Source organism: Branchiostoma lanceolatum, chromosome 8 (assembly GCF_035083965.1).
Source record: "Branchiostoma lanceolatum isolate klBraLanc5 chromosome 8, klBraLanc5.hap2, whole genome shotgun sequence".
NCBI classification, from domain to species: Eukaryota; Metazoa; Chordata; class Leptocardii; order Amphioxiformes; family Branchiostomatidae; genus Branchiostoma; species Branchiostoma lanceolatum.
In genome coordinates this window covers 6,613,240-6,630,782 of record NC_089729.1, presented here as the reverse complement: position 1 = coordinate 6,630,782, position 17,543 = coordinate 6,613,240, and the positions used below count along the sequence as shown (strand labels likewise).

The 17,543-nt window shown below is 41.2% G+C and overlaps 1 protein-coding gene across 2 annotated transcripts in view; it reads right to left on the bottom strand.

Moving 5' to 3' along the window:
• The window catches only part of LOC136440386 (glutamate receptor ionotropic, NMDA 2B-like), a 31,377-nt gene extending 19,547 nt beyond the window's left edge, over nucleotides 1-11,830 (bottom strand). Inside the window, exon 1 of one of the 2 annotated variants that reach the window (XM_066436408.1) lies at nucleotides 10,799-11,830. In XM_066436408.1, the coding sequence (XP_066292505.1) occupies nucleotides 10,799-11,275 (477 nt within the window). In that variant the 5' untranslated portion in view covers nucleotides 11,276-11,830. The remainder of the gene's footprint in view (nucleotides 1-10,798) is intronic. The other variant, XM_066436410.1, reaches the window with a different exon arrangement.
• Nucleotides 11,831-17,543: the final 5,713 nt, after the last annotated feature.

Below are 17,543 nucleotides of genomic sequence, written 5' to 3'. Positions count from 1 at the left end.
TTGTTATTGTGTTTTTGGAAGGCGGTAAATCAAATTTAGAGACATAAACCATCGGAAGATTGTTTAGCAATGATACTAAATACAAAAGTTTGAATAAGAGACGGGGGGAATTAAGACATCCTAGTCTTTGGCCAAAATCGCAATCAGTATCTTTGCTGTGATGTTTTGATCCATAGCCACATCCTCACTGTTGGGAAAATTAGCCTTTAATATACAGAGCAGATTCATTAGCCAGGTGACTAAGCAAGCTTACCAAAATAATAGTTCCCTAATAAACTCTGGTCCAGTGTTTAACGGAAAGCAGTATCCGACAAAAGATTTCTGATTATTGTTTTTCCTGTATCACACATTAAAACAGCCTGAGGATACTTTGTGCTGCATCTTCTCTTTACTGACCAGATGCTATTTCTCATTAAACTGTAGACATCGATATCATCAACTGCTACATGTGCGTGAGGTCCTTCCTTTTCATCGCATCATTGTGACTATGGTAAAATAGATGCCGTATGTTTTCATCAAAATCATCGTAACTGTTGCCATCTGGTCAAAACCTGATTCATTTCTGAATGAATCATGTATAACAAGCCGTCTGGACGTCGTAGATCTGTTCGATGGTGATACAATGTCCGTGCAGGAAGCCATTACTAAAACAGCCCTGTCTTCTCACCAACACAATGGCTGGGCGCAAGGTCAGACAGGCAGGTTCCCCAATCACAAGATTGATGACAGACATTACATTTGCCTCTCACATCCCGCCTACTATTGTTCGTTTGGCGCACCGATGGCTGATGTGTTCCAACAACAGGGTCAATCTCATAGAGAAGAGTTCAGCGTCATTTACGGCAATAGATGCGCGTGTTGTGATGGGGATCGTACGCAATGCCTTTATCAATACGTCCCAGTCTTCTTGGTGAAGGCTATTTTCTCTCCATGGCGCCGTGCGTATTCATGGCGAATGACCCAGAGTTTAGCAGGATAATCGTCTAACGCGATTCCTATTTGCCGATTGGAACTTTAATCCCTGTTTCTGTATTCAACATGCGTAGTGTCGGGTGTGATTCATCCTAGACGTGAGCAATAGCGGGAAATCTTGTACCGTTTTCATTCACTTTTCACAAGGGATCATCTTTCCATTAAACGTTTAGGGCATTTTTGCAACAGCTTACTTTTTTAGTCTTCGTGTCCTACGTTTATGTCCAATGACAAAATTAATCAAACAAAATTACAGGTGTATTCCAAAAACGGGAGACTTAATAACTTCTTCGACGAAATCATGACAAAAGATTGTTGGACATCTACGTACTAATGAGTTATCTAATCAAGCAAACAAACAAACAAAAGTCCATCCTGCACCAGATGGTGCATAGGGCGGCGCCCATCTCCGTTTATACTAATCAATATATCAGTCACGTTTTCATATATAGTCATAGTAGAATCAACGACAGCCGGCAATATTTGTTCATAGCTGGCAAACTATCTTTGCACAAAGTTGTAATCATATACATATCTGATTTTCAATGGAAATTGACATTTACAAATCACACGAAGACCACGACCCGTTTATTCTGAAGCAGACCAATAATTTTCCCCAAGGAGTTTTCTCGCCCAACTTTCATCTTATTCTGTCGCATCCCTAGATGATCTTTCAGGGTCCGTGCCTCAACATCATTGTTAACCACAAGGTGTCAGCAAGTACACAATGAGAATACATTACCTGCCAACGTAAACCTTTAACATATCCGAGAACATTCATTTGAGGTTCATTCGATCTCACGTCAGCATCAGTTTCGTATGACACGAGGTGACAAACGCACCAGCATATCCGAAAGAAATTATCAGGGAGAACTCATATTACGTTGGCGTCGGAAAGACGCACTGCAGACGCTTTCATTAACATCGTATCCATCTGTTCTACATTAAGATTACATTACGAGGGAGGAACATTATTTGAACTAGCAGTAGAAGATCAAATTATTTTCACAGTAAGGAAAAGGCATCGGATGGATATAAGAAATCGTCACACCAAGGCGGCTCAAACCAGGAAGCAAAATATGAATCAAACGTTAAATGATAAGTTCATGTTACTTCCAGGCTAATATCGCGTTCTCCTATATTTGAAGTAAGACCATAACTATCAGTTAGAAGTAGATTACAATTCATATCGTCTTACATACAGACAACCTGTCCAGTGCAATGAAAAAAAAACTATTGGCCGTGTCTTATTTCCTTGCAGTACGTAGTAGGCAAATGATTGGGAACTTGTGTTACAAGATCAACGACTGAAAGTAAAGTTTTATTCAACCGTAACATATATGAACATTCTAGATAATAAGTGCCTCTTTTCATCTTTATAGACAGCAAAACTACCAGCAGCATATATAATGCCATGGCCACATATTGGCCGAGAATTCATATACGCATTCATTTGACATAAAGTTGCACATCCTATATAAAAGCATTTTAATATGCAATGTGTAAATTCAATTCAGGAGATGTATTAAGATAGACCTACACACATTTCCTTGTTCGTTAAGTTTACTGTCCCCTCAGGGTTATGCAGTACTTAAGAGTCGACGTGGGTGACAAGATCACTGAAGTTCACGTGCGTGGCATTTACCCGAAGTGTAACTTTTGATGAAACTGAGGAAAGTACATGCATTGCTTCTGACAAGTGCCAGATGTCACTTGCTAGACTTGATGATACGTAAATTACGGTTCACTGGCCGGGTATGATCATCTGTGAAAGCAAAGACCTCTGCTGAAAGTCAGGAATCTCTCGAATCAGCACTATCTTATCATGTGATGGATCTTCAGCGTGTACAAAACAGTTCTCCTAACGTTTTTGAGAAGCCGTAATGCTTTCACTCTGTATTCAAACATCATCGAAAGCGGCAGAGTCTCATACATCGCTATTTCATGTAGCGTTTGTTATTTCATGTCCAGATTTGATCTGGTCATGATCTCATTCTTGATAACAGTAAAGTACTTCATCGATCTTAAGATCGTTGAAGGTCCAGAGAGCATACAGAAAGTTGTGGTTACCGTGTTATTGAGGCTGCTTACGACCTATAAAGATCTTCTCGATTCAATTTAGAGCCATAGTTTTGATCTTCGTGGCTGTCTGGATGTAAGAGATACCGCGAGCTGCCCAGGTGTTCAATCTGATATTCGTCATTATTCCATGCCGTGAATGGTGATGGCTACTAAGCTGAGGATGCTGCGTGTTCTACGGTGACCTCTGCCGAACAGTTGCCTTCCAAGAACACCGATACATGCAAAAGGAAAACCTTCTGTGACCTACGTTATCTCCATCCGGTCATATTACGACTTGTGGCATTAAAAATATTGGTTCCGGACCTAACGTCTTGGCAAACTGTCACAACTCTCCTGATATGCACAGAAATAAAAATGAACTTCATCTGTCTCCAGTAATATACGCAAGGCAACTCTATTCACTGAATCATAAAGGTATCTATAAAACCTACTTACTGACGCCACACCCATACCTAATGTTTAACACCTCCTTCATCACTGATATGTAATGGCTACAAGCCGCAGAACTTTCCTGATCTCATGAGGTAGGTCGTATCAACCCCCTGGTGCTTAACAACTAATGTTCAGCAGGCGCTAAGTTTGACGACTTACAAAGCAAAGCTTAAAAGTTAAATTCCCACCGCCCGTATAGCTATCAATCCCCTTTGATGGAAATCCAAAGCATCCTCTGGTTTCTGTGATAAGACCTTGCCAACTACGGTGCAGTAATTTCGGGAGACCCAGATAGGAAAGATACTATCAGCACGAGACTTGGACCGGTTGAACATTATAGTTCATGTTTTCGTCACAAGCAATCAACAGGTAATCAAAGTGTAACAGATAAGTACGACATAAGGTCGGCTGCTAATGTAAAGTTGACCTCCTCCCGGCTACCAGACATGATCTTTGTGAAAATGAGGAAGGCGGAAATTACCGGTAACGGACTCACGTCGGGAAATGAAGAATGCATAAGATTAACTTTAATGGCTCCCGTCTTTTGAAATATGACATATCACACACATTTGTTGTGTACATACTTTTTAAATCATCTGAATATGTATATTTGGGACTGTTAAATTGTGCTGATACTTCTATGAGATTAACAGTGTTGTGACCGTCATATATTTACCATTGTTATTTCGTATGTACGATAATGTTAACGTTACCAACTGTTTAAGAGGTTTATGAAATCAGCTTTAAAAGCTTTTAAATGTATGCAATTCAGCCCACTACTGCAAAGTACTTTTTGTCGACCAGATTGATCATTATAAAGAAGTGTAGAAGTGTATCAATATTCATGTTCATTGAAAGATTTTAACGTGATCCAACACCGGGAAAAGGTAACTCACGTCTACATCGGCCTTCACGTGGTGTCTCAAACTCCCCTCTCACTGGACCCGCGGCACGCTGGCGGCGTCGCTGCGTCCTAAACTGGATTTGTGTTACCCTTGACTTCTTTATAATGGGAATATAATTCAAAACGTACAAGTATGACCAAAAAGACAGCAAAACACACAAAGGTTTTAAAAATTCTTTTTTTGTCGACGAAATTCGTTAGTATTTTGCTTGTCAATTCGATCGGACGCAGCGACGTCGACGCTGCCAGCGTACCGCCGGTCCAGTGAGAGGGGGGCTTAAAGCCCCCCTCTCATTGGACCCGCGGCACGCTGGCGGTGTCGCTGCGGCCGATCGAATTGACAAAGCACTCAACGAATTTCACCGACAAAAAAACGAATCTTTTTAAGCTTTGTGTGTTTTGAATTATATTTCCATTATTAAGTCAAGGGTAACACAAATCCAGTTTAGGACGCAGCGACGCCGCCAGCGTACCGCGGGTCCAGTGAGAGGGGAGCTTTACCCACTTTCCTTCTGCAACGCGCTGACCTTTGATACGGAAGTGTGTTCATTCATAGTGCGAATGCTTTAAAATTTGAAAACTGGGGTAAATAATGTTACATATTCCATATGACCGAAGAAATTGTCAGACATATTATATGATAACTAGACTTGAATCTTGTTTTCTTTTGGCGTCTAAGCAAAGTCAAATTCATCTATCCGTTTATCTTCTTCATTACCGTGGGCAGTTCACGATAAGAAGCTCAGAGACGGGTTATCTGGCTATCCTGAGAGGCTAAGCTCGCTATCGCGTGACTTTTAATAGTATTTATTGTGTTTTATCCGAGAGTTAACGGTTGAAGAACGCATATCAAAGGATGAGCGATTTGGTCACGTAGGAGAGTTGACCAGCTTTTGTAGGCGTCAGCATAGGATTTATCTCTGAGTTATCACACAAAAGCAGCGAAATATCAAAATGCACTTGTATGCGCTCAGAATCGGAGCATTCAACAGTAATGAGATATACACAGTGCAAACATTTAAATGTACAGGCGTTTTGATTTTTTTCGTTTTTCCAAGTCAATCTCATCCCTGGAGATGTCAATCAGCCATATATATACTTCCTGTCGTATATTCTTAATAAAAGGACGCAACTACCTACTAGGCTATAGCCCTGGTGAAATTACGTTTTACCCCAAGGGCTTTTCGAAAAGCGGAGCTCTGTGCTACATGGTGTTTGACAAGGACATTACCATTGGAAGACACCAGTCAAATTAGCAAAAAATGCGGACGTATTTCAATGTGATATGAGTGTCCTGACCGTGCAGCCATGGCCTTGGTATGTAATGTGCAGCGGCCATGAGTGTCACACAGTGAAGGGCAAACGATCTATCAGGAAGGGCAGTGTGATCATGAAAAGCCTTGCTAGGACTGTCATTCATTGATATCTTCTGGGAAAAGGGATTCTGAACCCAGGCTAGAAACGGAACAACAGAACAGTAGCGTTACCTATCATTCCGATCATTCGGACCAATGGTTTTTAGATGAGATGGCCCGGCAACGATCTTCTCATTTTCACTGCTACTGATCTATTGCCATTGTTGTGGGCCTTAGATATTCAGCTGCGTTTCACAAAATTTTCATTTCGTATAACACAAAAACATCGGTCCTAGAAACTCATCCTTCCTCACCGGTGCCGCGCGCCTGCTGGTGTGTTACGCAGAGAGGCGGTTATACCAGCTATATAGATACAGAGGCAGATACAGAGACACCACACCCATCCTCCGAAGATCGTTATGGGGTTCACAGTAGGAAGAGACGTAGCTTTACAGCTAATAAGTTTCGCGAGAAAACTTTTGCAGAGTTAGTTAGTTTGAATCAATAGAGATTGCACACCATGACACGGGGTGCGGTGTCTGTAGCGTGATAAAGCATCCACGTAATTGGACGGATATGACAGGGCAGCGATCGATCTATGTAAAGCATATTACTTCCCGGGCAAGCGTGAATTATTGGGCGCCCTCTATGAACCTGGTGCTCGGATGCTGTGTCCGTGTATTTGCATGACAATTGGACAATACTACCAGTATTAATATCTTATTTGCATTGACAATGAACTTGATACCGGTTTTGATGAATGACTGTTACTCTGTATTCTAAATAGAAAGTTCTCAAATTGGCTGTTTCGAAACAGCTGTTGAAACATGATGATAATGGGTTACGTAGACAGTCTTCAAACAACACGTAACAAAGGAATTCGTATGTACGGTCTCCAAGTCAGCTTGTTAGGAGTAGCATTTTAAAATACTGTAATAATTGAATCCACATGAAGGCTCTTCAAATTCTGTTGATGGGTATCATATGAAACTTGATAACCTTGGCATTGAATGAATAAAGCAGGGAAGCCTCTGGAGTCGGAGCCTCCACGTATGATAACAATCAACAATTCAAATATATTGGAGTAGTGTATGCGTAACCTTGAAAGGGGATCAAGTTTCAAAGAGCCAGAGGCCGTCTTCTTGAAGCATTGCCCCTAGATCAATTCTAAGGCGAGCCTTCTGATTAAGATGGAATGGAAGATTTGGGAAAGGATTTATTGCGAAGGTTTCGATTTCAGTAGAAGGAAATGAAGAACTAAACAATATATAGATGTAAACTTGTACTGGGAAGTAAAAAAGGTCCAAAAAAAGAAATATGAGGTTTGAGATTTGAGATTTATTCCAGAAAAAAATTCCGTCGTAAATAATTGCAAAGTGAATTTTCATTAACAGTAGGGTGAATGATGACGTATTCAACAGCAGACGTTAGCCTGACAACAACCTTACCAATTGAAAAGCAGAATAAACGCTGGGAGATAGACTGTAAATTATTTCTTCATGTATCATACGTAACGGTAGACATAGAGAAAGTTCTTACCGTCATAATCACCTTCGCAAGACGTCTACACATCAGTTTAAGTACAACTTACAAGTTACTCGATACCGATTGTATAGAAGCATTTGCACGAACTTCCAAATATGACATTTGCTTCAATGATGTAGGAGGGATACAATCATACAGAAATGATGAGGAAGTCTTCCAAGAACTAGGCAATGAGTACTCTTTATGGAAAGTATGATATGAACATGATTTTCTCTGAAGCAGAATGATGATGAAGCCATGGCCTTGTAGACCTCGGGGTAAAGGGGCGTATCTCCCAGGCTGTCTTTATTATATGGTTTAAACATGGAGGATGGTATTCGCATCAGTAACTTTTGCAGCTATCATTGGTAACGCCTGTGGTATCGTTTTAACTATACGTGAGTGGGAGAATCTCGTTGATTTATTCTAATTGATCATTTGTGATTACTGTTAACCCCCTCACCACGTTCGAATAGCTTGTGAATATGTAGCGGTCACTACCATGGTAGAAAACTGTGGCCTATTGGGTAGTAAGCCAACTTATGGGTCATAGAGTCGGAGGTTCGAATCCCGATATAACAAGTCAGTGTATTGAACCTTACTGGTAGGAACGCTGCACTTCTTGACCAGTAGGAACAAACGAGGTTCCTGTTCAAGTTCATGTAATCAACAAAATATCATTCCGCTCGTGGATAGCTTTTACAGCTCTTTACAGAGGACGGGGGAAATCAGCGGGCACTGTCTTGTGTATGCAGCATGTGAGCCGGTTGCGCATTCTTTAACATCGACCACAACTAAATGTAATGTTGACGGAGCACCAAAACTTTCTACGACTTTGTCATGGTAGAATGTTAACACTTGGGCACTGACACCGAGGGAGGGAATCTGTGAAAGAGCCATGCAGTTGTGACATGTTTTATAATGGCGGAATTCTCGCTGCATTCAGAGGAAGATTAATGTGGACATACTAATACTCTGTAAAACTTCAGAGTATCAACGTGCACGATTCAAGCCACATGAGACCCTCTCTAAGCTTATCAATTTGAGACAAGATCTCTCATACCAAATGATAAATGATACCTTTACAAATCCTGTGCGCCGAGAGACTGCAATGAAATGCTGCTCCAAAAGATATTGACACCATGTCTTCTACTTAAGGCTACTTAATGTAGTGGGGGAGACGATGATATTTCAGCGGTTTATGATCTAGGGGGTGAGACTGACAATAAAGAGTACCGTCACGTGTGGCACCGTCTGGGCAACACCCATAGGGAATAACTATACGGGGTTTGCTCTTCATCGGCACAAAGATTGCCTAGGAATAAGGGATTTCAAATAAAGGTAAGCAGCATTTGTGAAGAAAGGTGGCATAGCGATACGTTGGCTAAAATATTGATCAGTGTATACTTTTCTATCAGTGACAGTTCGGATGTTCTTTTACATGTATTATGTTTGATGTTAGAATGATCTTATCTGAATAATGGTGTCAAATCTAATATAAAAATTCTATTTCTATTCCCAAAATAACTTTGAAAGGGCAATATACTTTTCACTTTGCTCTGAGGCTTTCTATGCAGTCCACCAAACTAACGGTTGCTTTATTTCATCCGAGCTAGCAGAAACTTAGTATCTCAGAAGAGTACACCAACAAACGCACTACCCCATGTATTCAACAACGCAACAGTGCTGTAACTAAGGTGTACAGTACATGATAACGGTCCTGAGATCTACAAATTGACCCACTTCCCACCTCAATTACAACCATTGTTGATGAGTATCGCTAATGAAGACTGATTCTACTCACTTACAGAGCTAATCACCAGGAATAATATGATAGTGGTCCGCCAATATAGGTGTACGGTTATCCCACCAAAACACTTAGGTATTAAGAGGTATGGTTCCATAGAAGTACTCTCGCCATGACGTATAAACAGGTTGGTATTCTACGAAGTTTTAATACGATTACATGATAAGTACTTCACATTCCAAGGAAGTATTCAGAATACAATGTTTTAGTATTTCCAGCTGTACTTTTGAGAGCAGTAATAAAATGCAACAGTATGAACATGTATTGCAAGAACCTTGTGGGCATTCGAAAATTAAAGCTGGAGACTGATAGATGAGCACCGTTCGTTTAACGACATGCAAGCTCTTTTATTTTCGCCACCTGTATTTACTACCTACACGTAACAGATCCCCATATATACCACGTATACACCTGCGCCAATCTATCTAGATAAATCGTGGACGCACAATTTTCGAGCCGTATTTCGCATGGCGTGTTTTATAGTTACATCACACCAATCTAATGACCAGTTGACTAATGAAATCAATGTTTTTGAAGCTGATAAAAGAGAGTTTTTGCTGTTTCAGTGGTTTGGTCTACATGATATGACACATCAAGATGTTGGCGTTTATTAGATTAGTTGCGCAATAATAGTATCACTGGACTCTTCCCAGCAATAATTCCCTCGCGCCAGCAATGGGCCATTAAGACAAACTACTTACGGCAATAAAAATTATATAATCTGTGACCATAAAATGAGCTTATTAAAACAAATGCTTCTACTTAGTGTCAGAATTAAATGATTGAAAAGGATATAAATATTTCTATTGCTTCGTCATATTCTTTTATCTGATAGAAACGTCGGCTATCCTATAAACCCGCACAAGAGTAAAACTAAAATGAGTCACATCCTTAGGAAGAACGAAAATAGAAATCTCGGGGGAAGATGATATTGAATTGTTTCATCTCTGATGGCTCTGCTCTCTAATTAGTATGAACTGCGCCGACATAAATATGACGTACTTTTCTCTGCCGTTCACTAACAACCACCATTTCCTGGTTTTAACTGGTTTCCTTCTAAATATACATGGTACAAATACCATTATTACTTGTTTGTAATGACAAAGGTGATTCATACAGAGGAACGTTTTCATTCGCTCATCCATTCATCTGAACTACAGCCAGTAGCAGCTGTTGTAGTTTTATATTGTCGTGTTGATTTCTGTTGATTCTAAAGAATGATATATCCTGTTTGAAGAGAACTCTCTGGTATATTTTTCCTCTCCAGTTTCAGCTACAATTTCATTTTTGTTTGTATTAGAAAAAGCTTTTCTACCTTTAAATCTCGCCATCTGTGGCGTCTGAGTAAATTATTTTCCATCGACGTCCTACGGTTAAATTACACGGTAAACAAAGAACTAATTTTATAACTATAACTACATGACGCAGATCTCAGTTGGAGTTGATAATAAAGTCATCAACATTGATGCGTAATCGCTAGACGGGGAGAACAAAGCCTCCAATCTACGAGGCTGGGGCGTATTTCAATATGAACAGGGCAGCTCCTAATTGTTTGTAGTCCACTGAGGAAGGAGACCATTGATTGATTACTCCATTGCTGTGGCTTAAATTGTTCATCCCGCCGACCAGCTGCGGCAACATGAAAGAGCTTAATGAAAGTCATCCCCTTTTTTCAATGTTATATACTTCACGTTCTGGAAGGCATAGTGTATGGAGTCTTACCTTGGGGGATACAGCACTGATGCCCTCGTCATAAATGCCGACAAGTGGTAACTCTAAGTAGTTAGCCGACATGGCAATGTAAGCGGCGGACAAATCCGGCCCGTTTCCTCTCCGGCCGGCGTACAACAGGACATCAGCGCCTTGCCGGACAACACCTGAGCACAGGGTGGACAGGAGACTGACGGGGCTGGTATCGTTCAACGTCACGGCGATGCTGCGGAAGTGGACGGCGGCCCGTTCTTCCGACATCCGCGCGTTCAGAAGTTCCACGGCGTCCTCGAATAGGGGAATCATGGCAGGCCCGCTGAAAATGGCTCCGATTGTAATGTTGGTCATTGGAACAGCCGTTAAAGTTCCATTATCCTGCCCGTTAACTTGCTTCCCGGACAGGCAAAGAAAGACTAGTAGGACGAAGAGGGTGAAATACCTGCGTTTAGATTGACCTCCGAGAGCGGATGAAAACATTCCTTTGGCCATTATCGAAAAATCCTCGTTTCAAAGACCTTGGAGTCGGCAAGGGTCTACCTTTGTAGGTTTGCAAGTAGATGGTGCCGTGGCTTCGTTATGGACAGGCGGTAGTTAACGCAGGGAATACCAACTTGGTATGCGATGCGGGGAAGTCATCTAGCCAGTTCGTTGCACAGATCTCGGAACAGATGATACCACGATTTGGTCGCTCGCCTTTTTTCACGGTAATCTACCCCCAACAGGAACCGGGCGAGAAAATCGGGAAAATCAGAGCAACACCAGGTGCATCTGCTAAGTGGTGTTGCCTCTGTGAAAACAGCAATGGACACCGGATGGGTTGCTTTGATGAACCCTACGTGGTCACACAGGGTTCTGTCCTGATCCCTCAAATGCCAGAGCGAAAGTTTGACTAAATCCTGACAGGGAGGAGCGTGCGCGTTAGAAGCGGGTTGCGCCGCCACCACCTGCTGATCGTTTGGCAGTTCGTCAGTCAGAAGTCCCTCCAGATGGACCGTACCATCCACTGACGGGGAACAACCGACCACGGATCATACGCCTGATGACTGGTGCAGGCAAGATTAAAAACACAACGTTACAAAAATATCAACGGAAACGCCCACTTCATTAGATGGAATATGAATGCCATCCAAGACCAGATGATGCCCTTTCGACAAGATTATAAAACACAACGATACGCATGTGCAGTGTACCTCCACATACATAGAACTGTGACTGTATATTTTATGTCTTCACAAATGGTAACGCCTTTCCGAATTCTAAGCTATCAGAAGAATTCTCTCAAGAATGAAGGGCCCGTGCTATGCGGGCTGAAGTCTGTAATTTTGAACATGATTTTCGCGCGGTTGCAAACTTAGAGTAAGTCCTACTCATTTCAATGTGAGTTACTGATAAAGTAATCCTGAGTGACTCATAATAGGCTGAGCCAAAAAATTAACCACTTGATGAAAAGGTTTAATTGGGTAGGGGAGTCACACAATAACGTCGAGGGGCAAGGACAATTATCATTGACGCAGTTTTTCCACTGTTCGTTTTCAAATTGCACTTCATAATCAATACAGGCACTTCACCTCCCTTCTCATCATAATGTTCCCAACGGACATCCAGGTCATCTCAAGAATTTTACTGCATAATTTTAATCCGATTGAAAATATGCCAGAAGTTGACTTAGTCTGTATAACGCACACTCCAGCTGTCCGGGGATTTCTGTCCCCACCCCGGGGACTTGGGCGGCTATGCAATTACAGGGCGGCAAGCCGTTACATGAGCTTGATGAATTCAGGCTAAAGTTGACTATACATGTCAGAAAGACCAGGGACCAGGCTTGTACCATAAAACCCAATACATGTACAACGCATTAGTCGTTGAATATTGTTGTCTACGGGTCTTCATTTTTGTAACGAAGACATGTCCAGACCAGTGCCATTTCAGGTAGCCAGGCTGACTAGTTCAGACTGATAGAATGCGAGGATAAAGAGTCTTGCACAGACATACACAAAATGGGCTAGTCACACTTTCAAGTATTACCCAATGGATCAGTGTCTAAAAGATTGGACTGGCTCCACAGAAACACTTAAGATTAATTTTGATAATAATTTGCAACATATGGAGGGGGGGTTGTATCGCTGTGTCAAACTGCAATGCATAATGCAGGGAATGACGAGTCATTTCTGGCGACTGCCCAAATGCTTTTACCGCGGTATTTTCACGTCACTGCCGTCGGTATATCATTTAGCGGGTTACTCTTTTGTTGGACTCAGAGTAAAGTAGTGTAAAGTGGAAGCAAGCCGAGCACTCCAAACTCCATGATACGCATTTGCATCTCCATTGACGAGTGAACGATGTACACTTTACAGGAATGCGCAATAGTTGAAGCATGTAGACATTGTGAAAATGAAGAAGTATTATGCGGAATAGATGTCCAAATAGACCATCATAAACTCGTTGAAAGCGAGCCTCCTGTAGATACGATGTAGTCACCAGTGGAGAATAACACCTTCAAAGTATGCATTCCTGCTGTTTTACTAGGACCTCCTGGTGTAAGCTGCGTCAGGCAGTATTCAACCTCGTCTTCTCTATTGTAGTTCTGTAGAATGCGGGTGTTTTCACATCACACATCATGCAAACAATCACACAAGACAGATTTCTTACTCTCCGAAGAATCATGCCAGTACAATAATTCTTATCCCAGTACCGTACCAGAATCAGTATATCTTGAAAGATGTCGGAAGTAGATCAAAGAGTGTTTTTGTCTTTTTCCTGACATTAAGATACAAGGATGAAACGTATTCCTGTACTTTAATCACTATTCATTCATTCATTTGACAGTACTTGGCAGGCGCAAGTGGTTAAACAAAGCAATCTGAGCACCAGCCAACTTCAATTAGCGATTCCTGCTGTGATTTTAATCGCCATTATTCTTCCAGTCTTGGTCGTATATGATTAATATCTCGTTTTGATCTTGCATGATTAAGTCTCCTACGCAATAGCCTAAATCACCCTGATTATGTCAATTCTGACCTTTTTCAAGTTTTCCAGTTCATTATTTTGTGATTCGGCATTTACGCAAAGGTTTGCATGGGGATCACGTTTAGCACCTGGTTATGAAACGTAATTAAGCGCTGAAGTACACGGTCCGTGTAATGCATTGTTGCTGCCGGCAGAGTTTCTTGAATAAATTTACATCAGTAAACATGGTGCCCTACAAAGATATCTAGTATTTGCAAACTTAAATGCAATATTTCGAGACAAACGTTATGGTTTTATCAAACTAACGTTTACATCTTACACCACGATCATAAAAGATTTGCATAAATGTAGCATATGATATTTGCTCTCAATCCTCCACATCATATCACTTTATGTTAAACGGAGCTCTCATGAACGTTAAAAAAATTCACAGCTAGCATTAGAAACAACAAGTAAGTGTTTCAAACTTTACATTCACGACAGACGAACCACCATCCCAGGAGACATAGTTTTCATTATGGCACCATGTGGGCCGCTTTCATAATTACACGTGAACATGGTTATGTATTTTTGTATCAAGAGGGGGGGGGGGGGGGCGAGTGATGGAAATTCATAATGTGTCACTAGCACTCATCCAAACAACAAAACAGCCTCTGTTTTGTTTTGTGACCGCTTAACACCGGACTTTCAAAAAATTTCAGAATGTAATAGACACTTACAATCGACTGATATACAAGTTTGTGTAGAAAATACGATGCTCCAGTAACAGGTACGGATTAAAAGCACTATCAGCATATTACCGGAAAAATTGAATGGGGGGATCATTATTAATTACTAACATAATCCTACGTTAGGTATGATGTATTACGGGCATCTCTTGACTGTGATTCCATGTGAAACGAAGCTTGTCTGCGGAGTGACAGAAAAATGAAGACAAATATCGGATGAGACCGGTCTATCCGCAGCTCAGCCCCACTCACTGACGGGCTCGATCACATTAATCACCGAACTGTACGAGGTCCTCGCTGTGGGCACCGAAATAACGAGTCTAGGTCCGAAAGGTCGTCCTCATTTTCCAGCTGAAGAACTGACAGAACAAGCTTACCGATCGAAAAACCCTGCAAAGGTCGAGGTTAATTTAGATGATGAATCCTTAGATAAGAATTCGCTAAGCTGGCAACCATTGTCATTGGTCTATTCCTCAAAGTTTTAGCTGAGATGTGGGGGCATGTATCTACATTCATTCAATTTCTTAAAGTTTGTTTCACACTGAAATACGACGTAGGCACATGAGAGTATGTAATGAATCAACGATTCAAGGCAATATAGATTCTATAGTATCCTGCCTTATAGTTCTTTATCTGTTCACGCTGTCCCGGCCCAATCTATCCTATCATTTTATTCGTTCATTGGTATTAGTTAACGTTCTTAAAGCAGTCTCTAACCAATTGCATGTTGTAGAAATATTCTTCCGGTAAAGCTCTCTACGATTCTACTAAAGAAGTCAGGGGATCACCTTATTAGATTCATCAACTCTCGGTACGTTGCTGTGCGTTAATTTCTTCGATTGAAATTTAGCATCTGATGACTATGCATTTCAACAAGTACTATCTAAATACCATTTTGATGGGACCTTGCGTCACGCATAATATTGCATAACAGCTATGAACCTACAACTCCACAAAACGGAACAGCTTCCAGACATTCTTGCACCACTCATGTTGATGAACACCTGTTTTCCAGTACAAAATCATAAACCTTTATGATGTCATGGAAAAGTCGTCATAGAGTGTTGCGGCAAAAACTGCTATAACCTCCATCATGATGGGAACAATGTGGTATGTCCAGAATAATTGGCATGGAATTTATTCAGTGCATCAGCCTTTTGGATCAGTCTTGTTCTCCGTCATCTCGCCCCGTAATTGGTACTGCTCCGGCACGTCTCTACCCTAATCTCCCTAATCATACGTTTGACAGGGATACCACGAATAATGGGCAGACGTTATATGAAGGCACGGCCTTTAATGATAAATGATAGCAAAACAGTCCTTAATGACCAAAACCTGTATGCCTTCAACTAGTTGGTTAATAATGAAGACCAGATGGACTACAAATTAGACTCAGTCTCTTTTTGTCTTACTGGGGACAGCGTTTGGCAGATAAACTTTGGCGTCTTTTGCGGTCTACCACGAGGACTACATAGTGTGTTGTGATAGAAACGTTTGAAATGATTGAGATTCCCTCTGTGTACCATTGTAATTGAAGGATCATCAACATCTTCACACCAGTGTGCTTTCTAAACACTCATCCATCTCAAGTCATGGCAAAAATAGTCTCAGCTCACTGTCTCGATGTTATGCAGCACGATGGTTTTAAACTATTCCCAGGACTAACAGTTCATCTTGAGATTTATTTTGTTACGGGCTGACGAAAAGGCCAAGCTTCGAGGGAGTCTTAATATGACCCACAGATTCCGCAGAAATACAAACATCACTCCTTGTCTCCAGATTCCGAAGAAAATAAGAATAAAAAAAATTATTTCAAGTCTCTATATCCTGAATGCTTTGTCAAAAATTACCATCAACATGGAGAAAAAGTTACTTGAATTACTGTATTGTATATCTCGGGTCTGTTTCGGGACCGAATGCCTGTTGCATGCTATCGGTAGGTTATATGTGGGGATATACTGCAACTAACGTTGTATTTGTTGGGTTGAGTGATCACACCTAACACGTATTACCGGTGGAGATTTTCTTGTTAGTCGTCCATTTTGTGGTCTGCTGTGGATCAATGTTACTTTCGAGCAGGCCATGTATATTACATACAAGTTAAATCAGGACTAGAGTTCGAAAAGCACGTTACAGCAATGACGTAGAAGGGCCAACCAGTTCACCATCAGACATATGAAACGTTATGAAATATTTACTTTGGTTTTCTTAGTTCTGACCGCGACGACGCCATAAGCTCGCATCGTGACACCGTAGCCAGTATCATCCGATAATATGTAACCACTTTTATCAATTGCTGATGCTACTGGGAAAGGCCACACACACAGGCAGTGTTAGAAGTAAATCCCATTCTGCACAATATGTAAAGCACGGATTGCTCACCAGGAAATCTTCATAATCCTTCTAATGAAAAGTTCTGCCGCCGATAATGACACCGTGGGCTTCCAGAAACTTATCCTGTTCCTAATCCTCGGCTTTAATTGGAGGCGGGCAGATTCTATTACCATCGATCGTCAACATCGATTTTCTCTCAAAGCGCAAGTTGATCCGCTAATGGCGACCTGACTTGATCTTGCTGCCTTCTGTGAAAACCATGCCTGCATATGTCATTTTGTGCAAGATTTTTGAACATTGGGAACATTCAATCCAACGCTATGCTGTAGAATTAACGCTGTTGTCAGTGAATTTTCTCTCAAAGCGCAAGTTATCCACTAATTATAATAGCAGCTTCACTTGATCAAGCTGCCTTCTGCGAAAACCATTCCTGCATATCACATTTTGTGCAACATTTTCGAACAATGTGAACAGTGAATCCAACAGTATGCTGTAAAAATCGAAATACAATTAACGCTGTTGTTGATGGGATTTTCTTCTCAAATCTCCAATGTTCTTATCTGAAAGAACTGATAATACCGTGTATTCTCTAACCATTAACATTCCGCGTGCGTGTAACACGTTAAACCAGAACTCCGCTGGTTCCGAGCCCGGATCAAAGGGGTTCTAACTACCACGGTATGTATGCTTACCTATTGATTTTGAAATATATAAAAATGAAACGGATT